Source organism: Hordeum vulgare, chromosome 7H (assembly GCF_904849725.1).
Source record: "Hordeum vulgare subsp. vulgare chromosome 7H, MorexV3_pseudomolecules_assembly, whole genome shotgun sequence".
Lineage (NCBI taxonomy): Eukaryota > Viridiplantae > Streptophyta > Magnoliopsida > Poales > Poaceae > Hordeum > Hordeum vulgare.
Window position 1 is genome coordinate 204,185,579 of NC_058524.1, and position 8,668 is coordinate 204,194,246.

At 43.4% G+C, this 8,668-nt stretch overlaps 1 protein-coding gene across 1 annotated transcript; it reads right to left on the reverse strand.

Moving 5' to 3' along the window:
- Positions 1–245: 245 nt before the first annotated feature.
- Positions 246–6,988, reverse strand: LOC123409082 (serine/threonine-protein kinase RIO1-like). The gene is made up of 12 exons (XM_045102068.1): positions 6,501–6,988; positions 5,954–6,082; positions 4,985–5,077; positions 3,111–3,190; positions 2,844–2,957; positions 2,494–2,567; positions 2,238–2,314; positions 1,992–2,075; positions 1,812–1,904; positions 1,628–1,735; positions 1,431–1,505; positions 246–944 (listed from the first exon to the last, which is right to left on the reverse strand). Exons 1-12 carry the CDS (start codon positions 6,906–6,908, stop codon positions 501–503), a joined length of 1,779 nt encoding a protein of 592 aa, XP_044958003.1. The 5' UTR covers positions 6,909–6,988; the 3' UTR covers positions 246–500.
- Between the last annotated feature and the right edge of the window lie 1,680 nt (positions 6,989–8,668).

Genomic DNA, 8,668 nt, shown 5'->3' on the forward strand with positions numbered 1-8,668 from the left:
AGTGGAAATTCAAATGGGGCGCTCTTCTATTTGACGCAAGCTTCGGAGATTTGGATCACACCGTCCGGTCATCCGCCTCCTATTCTTTATCTTCACATCATACATTAGAAATTTCATGCTCCTGCTATGCAATTTGGGCTTGAGAACAATTTATCACGAACTTTGTAGGGCCATAAAGAACTCAAGTTCTCATCCATAGTTTACACCAAAATCGCTACCTAAGTAAAGATGTAACTGACAGAACAGAAGAAATTAAGATATGTCATTCATGCACATCATCAAGCATACACAAACACAACTCAAAATATTTGGTAACGTCGCCGCGGGACGGATCTTTTACGACATTGGTTTTCAAGCAATACGTTTATAGGACTACAATAGAAAACAAAGCGCATCCAACACATCACTCATCTCCATTGGAGACAAGACTGACTGGAACTAGATTTGTATAACAAAATTGATGGTGTCAACCATGTGGATTGCCAACCAGCAGTGATCCACTACCGCTTGCACTTGGCTTTCGCCATTTTCTTCCTCTTCTTCTTATCAGCCTTGGGGATCTTCTTCTTGCGAGTTTCCCTCTTCTCTTCCTTCACTTTCTTCTTGTTTTCCTTGCGAGCAGCCTTCCTTTCCTCGGGCCCCAACTTTGTGGACTCGTGCCACGAACCGTCTTCATCAGAACTAGAGCAGGACTCGCTGTCACCCGGTTCATCTTCCTCATTGTTCTCCAAGGAGCACTTGGTTTGCAGGTCCAAGGGTTCTTCCAGTACATTTTGGGACGGTCGTGCTTCCTGGTTTTCGGTAGGCTCGTTTTTAGCCCGCACAAATCCTAACAGTGGCTGGTCATAAAGCTTATCTGCTGTTGGCTCGTAACCAACGGATGGGCGTTGCATCATTGACATGCTGACAATGTCTGCCTCACATTGCTTCACGTAATCCAACGTCTATCAAAAAGAGCAAAGCAGATAATATTATTAGTATGTGAACTGTACAACACACAGCACAAACATATGAAAGAAACAAAATAAACACAAAATAGTTACGAACTTGTGTAAGAGATCTGGGAGACAAGACTAATTTGAATCAACATACTAAATTGTGTAATGGCAAGCAAGAGATCTCGGGAGACAAGACTAACTGGAATCAACATACTAAATTGTGTAATGGCAATACCTTAAATCAAAACATAGTACTCTATTAGGGTCACTGCTTTAGTACTATATTTGTACAAAATTTACGACACTTATTTTGAGACGGGGGGAGTATAAAATAGTGATGATTGATGAGTAACAGATATATGCAACAAACAAACGTGTGCCTCACATATTAGGGTCCCTCACCGAAGAAGTGAAGATGCTCACTGTTGTCAAATATATTTCTGGCAAAGCTGCACAAACGCATAGTAATAATAACAACAATCATATTCCTACCTGCACCAAGACTGTCGGAGCAATTTCATCATCATCTGCAGCTGTATCTTCATTTTCCAAAATCTTTTGCTGAATCTGTTGTAACCACAATATAGTTAACCCATCAGATCTTCTGTCCAAGGATGAGCCTATAGTATCACACAAAAGTCAATGATTGCAAAGTAATGTAACTGCTGAAAGTAAAAATAAGGACATACCTTCTCCAGGTAATCATCAACATCTTCATCGGCGATATTTTGGTCCACAACGAAATTAAATAGCTCTGTTACTGTCATGACAGCAATGCCTCGTTTTTCAAAGAAATCCTGAAAACAGCATTGCCCACGTATTAAATACCACGAGTTGTCCATGTCTCATCAATTTTAATTTAATTTTACTCACATTAACATGCAAGCAATCTTCCTTCAGGAAATCCAAAGCTGAAGGATGGTCAAGATCGACAGACTGTGAAACATCAATGATGTACAAGTGTCCCTGCACAACAAGCAAATAAGAATGAGGAACCTCCTTAACTAGGAAATGAAAGAGGTTAAAAAGGCTTAATAAAAAGTGTTCAACTACCTCATAATAAAGAATGTTGTATTCACTCAAATCACCATGGACAAGCTTGCACTTTTGGTAAAGTGTCCGCATCGTTGTAACAATCTGAAAATAAGCTGCAGTAAGTATATTGGAAAATGGTACGATAAAAGTACCCAAAATCTAATGTTTGGGTACTATGTGGTTCCTTGTTCATTCTTCTATAGGTAAAAGACCATATTCAGCTGACATTTCAACTGGTAGTTAATCTTTGCATGCGTCATGTACCTCAAAGTAGGTTTCACGCAACTTGTCATCCGACAAAGCAGCATCCTTCAGACGAGGAGCAGCCCAACCTCCTTTTCCTGAAGGAGAACCAACTCAAATTTATTAGACGCACTGATAATACCTTTGAAGTACTGTTCTGTGGAATGTTCTGCTACAAGACGTATGTTTTGAACAATTATTAGTCCACGATATGAAACCATTTCTATAGGAAAATGTTGATAGGCATTGAATAAGCAAATGTCACCACAAGATTTACCTATAAATTCCATCACCAAAACATGAAGCCTCAAGAGCAACGGCTTCGGGCATCGGATTCCTTCTGCTCTAACTCTGAACAAGGGAAAGAAGTGTAAATCTTTTTATTTCAATGACTGAAAGAATTTTGCGAAGTATTGCAGAAGATAAAAATTATATATGGTGCAAATTTAATTTAGAGAGAGACAGAACAAAATATAGGATAGCAACAGCTTATGCCTCCAAATGCATCCTCTTTTTCCACAAAAACAATAAGAACACAGTTCAACAACAGGATCATTGAGAAATATCTTGCCAAATTACTGGAATGAAAATCATGAACAAAGCATGCTTAATGAGAGTATTTCATACCGTAAAAGATTTCGCATTTCCTTTTCAGCCCAGGTCTTTACCATTTTCCGAGGATTATGCTTGCAGTAACCATGCCTAAAACGATAATCTCCTTGAACGTATCGATCTCTATCCCTGCAACAAGGAAGTGTGTACTTTGTTCACATGGAAACCTTTTTTAATCAAAATACTGAAAGGATACAACAAAATGCCCATAAACAGCATTCTGATGTAGCTTTGAGTATCCAGTTGTTATAAGACAGAGCAAGTATAAAATCCATATCTTACTTAAAAACAAGCACTGAAGTTTTATAGACTTTGATTGCTAACTCACTGCCATCTGTCTTTGTTGCATGATATACGTTTGCCTACAAAGAATAAAAAATGCCACAGTTAATATTGAGTGTGTTATTCTAATTATAGATATATAGAATGATGAATTAAAAATGCAACTTGTAGTATGGGATGCCTTCTCTATTTTCCTCTGTCAACAGCTAAAGTGGGGCTATGCTCCACATACTTTTCTGCTAATATTATTTTTAGATCAGCGGGTGCAATGAAACCATTGAGGCAAGGAGGCAAGGCGATGAGCCCTGATTGTATCCCCATTGAGGTGTGGAGAGGCCTCGGGGACATAGCAATAGTATGGCTAACCAAACTTTTCAACCTCATTTTTGGGCAAACAAGATGCCAAAAGAATGGAGACGGAGTATATTAGTACCAATCTTCAAGAACAAGGGGGATGTTCAGAGTTGTACTAATTACCATGGAATTAAACTGATGAGCCATACAATAAAGCTATGGGAGAGAGTCATTGAGCATTGCTTAAGAAGAATGACAAGCGTGACCAAAAATCAGTTTGGTTTCATGCCTGGGAGGTCGACCATGGAAGTCATTTTCTTGGTACGACAACTTATGTAGAGATATATGGAGCAAAAGAAGGGCATGCATATGGTGTTCATTGACTTGGAGAAGACCTATGACAAGATATCGTGGAATGTTATGTGGTGGGCCTTGGAGAAACACAAAGTCCCAGCAAAGTACATTACCCTCATCAAGGACATGTACGATAATGTTGTGACAAGTGTTCGAACAAGTGATGGCGACACTGATGACTTCCCGATTAAGATAGGACTGCATCAGGGTCAGCTTTGAGCCCTTATATTTTTGCCTTGGTGATGGATGAGGTCAAAAGGGATATAAAAGGAGATATCCCATGGTGTATGCTCTTTGCGGACGATGTGGTGCTAGTCAATGATAGTCGAACGGGGGTCAACAGGGAGTTGGATTTATGGAGGCAAACCTTGGAATCAAAAGGTTTTAGACTTAGTAGGACTAAAACCGAGTACATGAGGTGCGCTTTCAGTACTACAATGCACAAGGAGGAGGAGGATGTTAGCCTTGATGGTCAGGTGGTGCCTCAGAAGGACACCTTCCGATATTTGGGGTCAATGTTGCAGAAGGATGGGGATATCGATGAAGATGTGAACCATCGAATTAAAGTCGGATGGATGAAGTGGCGCCAAGCTTCTGGCATTCTCTATGACAAGAGGGTGCCACAAAAGCTAAAAGGCAAGTTCTATAGAACGGCGGTTCAACCCGCAATGTTGTATGGCGCTGAGTGTTGGCCAACTAAAAGGCAACATGTGCAACAGTTAGGTGTGGCAGAGATGCGCATGTTGAGATGGATGTGTGGCCACACAAGGAAGGACCGAATCCGGAATGATGATATACGAGATAGAGTTGGGGTAGCACCAATTGAAGAGAAGCTTGTCCAACATCGTCTGAGATGGTTTGGGCATATTCAACGCAGGCCTCCAGAAGCCCCGGTGAATAGCGGACGGCAAAAGCATGTGGATAATGTCAAAAGAGGCCGGGGTAGACCGAACTTGACATGGGAAGAGTCTGTAAAGAGAGATTTGAAGGATTGGTGCATCACCAAAGAACTAGCTATGGACAGGGGTGCGTGGAAGCTTGATATCCATGTGCCAGAACCATGAGTTGGTCGCGAGATCTTATGAGTTTCACCTCTAGCCTACCCCCAACTTGTTTGGGACTAAAGGCTTTATTGTTGTTGTTGTTGTTGTTGTTGTTGGGTGCAATGAAATTGGCAAGTAGCAGATGCCTTATTGCTACGATGTGCACTGCAAATTGAAGGTTACCTCTTTTCCGGTAGAAATGCAACCATTTATGTTATGAAAAACACCACGGTTTAACATTTTGAACAAAACCATGCGGGTTCTTGGGTCAATAGCCTGCATATAAAGAAAAAAATGTTCAGAAAATGTACTTCATTAAAACATCATCCATTACACAAACTATAGAGTTAAAGCATGTTCTTGTATTTCTCAATCAAAATTTATAACTTTATCTGAATGGACGAATGGGCAAGTATGCCCTGCCTATAAGAACTGAAAATATAGTGTGGTCATCAGATCAAGTAATCAAATCACATGTGCAATAGAGAACATTCTTTTGATGGCCCACATTGACAGGAAATATTAATTAAACAAATTGCAGAAAAGGAAAAGAAATAGATCAGATTAACCCCCCCCCCCCAGCGGCTTATCAGCATCGAAGCAACGGTACCTAATCAGTCAGGAGAACTCATAAACAAAAATGCAGTAGGCTCAAAAGACAGCAATGTTCAAACTTCAAAGTAACAAATTTCTGCTTCACGAACTTACACAACAAGCAATAGAAAATGAAGCAGAACTCGAGTCTGATGAAGGTACACACTAAGTTACAACTGAGATTTATACTTTTTTTTTTGCTGAAATAGTCAGAGGATTAATGGTGCCATTTCAGCCACCTATATACACAGGAATGCAGTGGGTTTGAGAACATGTTGCGATGGGAGGTAGAGCAGGAGCTGAAATAACTTCAATAAGAATTCTTATTCATGTTCATCAAACCAAACATTCAATAATCTAGTAAATAAATTTTGATTTACTGCATATTTGATGAGGGGAGAAACTTCTAAAAAAAACAACCTCTGGACAGAAAGCAAACTGGGGTGAAAGGCTACCAGATTGATTCCTAATTTGCTAAAGAAACATGAAAGTGCACGGATTCAATTCCCGGGCAAAGAATGAAATAAGCATCACCAAACAGCAAAAAAATGTACAAACCTGTTCAACTGTAGCACGATCTGCCTTCCCGGTGTTCCTTGTTTTCCCAATTGCAGTATCCCTGATGCTGTCCCTTATTGCAGTTGTCACAGAATTTGACATCCCCACGTTCATTCTACCTTCCCACTCCTGAGTGGTTCAAAACTCAAGAGTCAAGACATCAAATAATCAGCAAAAAAATAAAAAATACCGCACCCAGATGTATAAAGCATGGTAGGTGTTTCGTTCGGATAACAATATCCATATGTTAAGGCACCAGGTGTTACATAAAAATCAATGCTGCAACAGACATCAAAACTTTAGCAGAATTATTTCAGTTAGTGGTTTGCAGGGTGACGTTGGAAATTTAGAACTTCGCTGGCTAATACTACTAGGCCTAGCTCCAATATGAAGTGCAACTGTTCCCTTTAGTAATTTCTGGTGACCAATTTTAACCAGAAGATAGTGAACCACTGAACCCTAGTCCTTTGATAGCATACGTCCAATAAATGTTACAGCACAAGTCGATCAGTGTACTGATCCAAGGCGAGGAGTTGAAACCGCATACCTCCAACGGAGCGGCGCGGACGTGCGAGGCGAGCTTCTGTGTGCGGTTGGAGAGTGGCTGGAGTGTGCGTGCGAGCATGCCGCCGTGCGCGTTCGGCCTCCGCGCCGCAGCGGCGCTTCCGGCGGCCGAGAATGTTGAGGAAAGACGCGTCGAGCCATCCGGGCCCTCCGCGGCGTCGAGCCAGTCTAGGGCTTCACCCACGTCATGGTAGGACCAATACTCCTCGTCATCGTCCTCCTCGTCGTCGTCCTCCTCCTCCTCCTCCGCCTCCGCGGGCGCCTCGGATGGTGGTGCTGGTTTCTCTTCGGCATCCGCAAAGCGCCCATCCGATTCGCCCTGCTGCAGGGCGAAGGTTCGGGGGTCGTGCAGCGGTGAGGCGACTGTGGCGGCGGCGGCGGCGGTGGCCATGGCTATGCGCTTCTGCGGGAGCAGCGAAAAATCGAGGGCACGGTGGGAAGTGGGAACTACCCGTGTAGGCCGATATACCAGTAACGCAGAGTCGCGTCCACGCCCCGCGATAGAAATTCGGCCCACCAAGCATGCTTTTGGTATATCCATTTATGTCTCGTTTTCAAAAAAAAAAAGTCCCGTGGACTCTTTGCCTCGTGTCAAAGTTGATTTTTAGAGCAACTTCAACCGCGGCGCAAAAAACGGCCCCATACGGAAAAAACCGCCAATATGCCGCGCGCACGGGAGAAAACGACGCTCCAGCACCCGCTGCATAATTGCCGTGTGATTTTTTTTTACCGGCGCGTGGGATCGGGGGAGGCATATTTTAGGCTTTCGCTCCAACGTGCGGGCACGGTACGCTCGTCGCGCGAAAGCCAACTGCCGCTGAAGTCTCCGTCACGTGCTCGCGTCGCCGCCCCATCCAACCCTCGGGCGCCGCTCCGACGCGAGCCGCGGCGAATCCCGGCGCCGGCGTTGTCTTGCCGCTCGCCAAGCACTCCCGCCGTAGTCCGCATGGCCGCGCGGGAGCCGCCACCGCGCTGAATCAGACCTTTGCCGGCCGCTTCCGCCGCGTGAATCCGGCATCGGCGCGGTCACTCCTAGTTGCGTTGTGGCCGCGGAAGGCCCGCACAGGAACTCGCCGCCGTCGCCGCCACTGATTTCTGCACGCAGTCGGGCGAGCAGCGCGAGGCAAGCGTCATCGTACACCCCGCACACAAGGTGTTCGACGAATTTCTTACAAGGTATGAAATTCTTGCCCGGCAACCGTCAAATGCATTTTTTGTTTACTACCGCTTATAGCTAGTTCATATTGTTGTCGTAGATGTCCTATGATTCTTCCGATGAAGAATTCGACCTTCAAGAAGAGGAGGAGCTAACTTTGCTCCTAACTTTGTACAAGAAGAGGAAGAGACCGAAGCACGGGGGTTCGGTTTTTGGTGGTCAAAGATTGATGAGGAATAGAATCGAAGCCGACAACAAGTTGATGCAATGCTATTTTGTGGAGAATCCCACATACCCCGAGCGATATATGCGTCGGCGTTTTAGGATGAGCACAAACCTGTTCAAGCACATCGCAGAGAGGTTGACGAGCCATGATCGGTTTTTCCAACAAAAGAGGAATGCCGCCAAAGAGCTTGGGCATAGCACCTATCAAAAAATGACTGTCGCTTTACGTATAGTTCTAGGATCAAGACATGCTATGGTACATCATGAACGCTTGCGTCATCATGCATAACATGATAATTGAGAATGAGCGTAGATAAGATTCAGACTACTCCCAATATGAATTGATAGGATGTCCCGTGCGAGTGCGGAGGAGGTAAGAGAGGATTGCCTGCTTTCTTACCTCGTATCATTTCATCCGAGAAACCAATACGCACGATGAGCTTCATAAAGATCTCATCAAGGAGTGGTGGTCATGGTGAGGGCAACAAAACAACTAGTACATGAACTAGTTGTTTGTTCCTGTGTTTATTTGATGATAACTTTGTCAACTATTTGTTTTATTTGTTGTATTATTAAACTATTTGTTTATTTATCGATGCGCTATTGTTGTATGGATGATAAACTATTTGTTTGTGTTGTAATAATAACTAAACTATTTATTTATTTTTGATTTATTTCATTTTTGTTTGATCTTTGACGTTGTATACATACTTGCAATTGTTGTTTGTGCTGCCGCTCGCGCTGCACTCCAGCGCGCCTGTTGGAGCGCT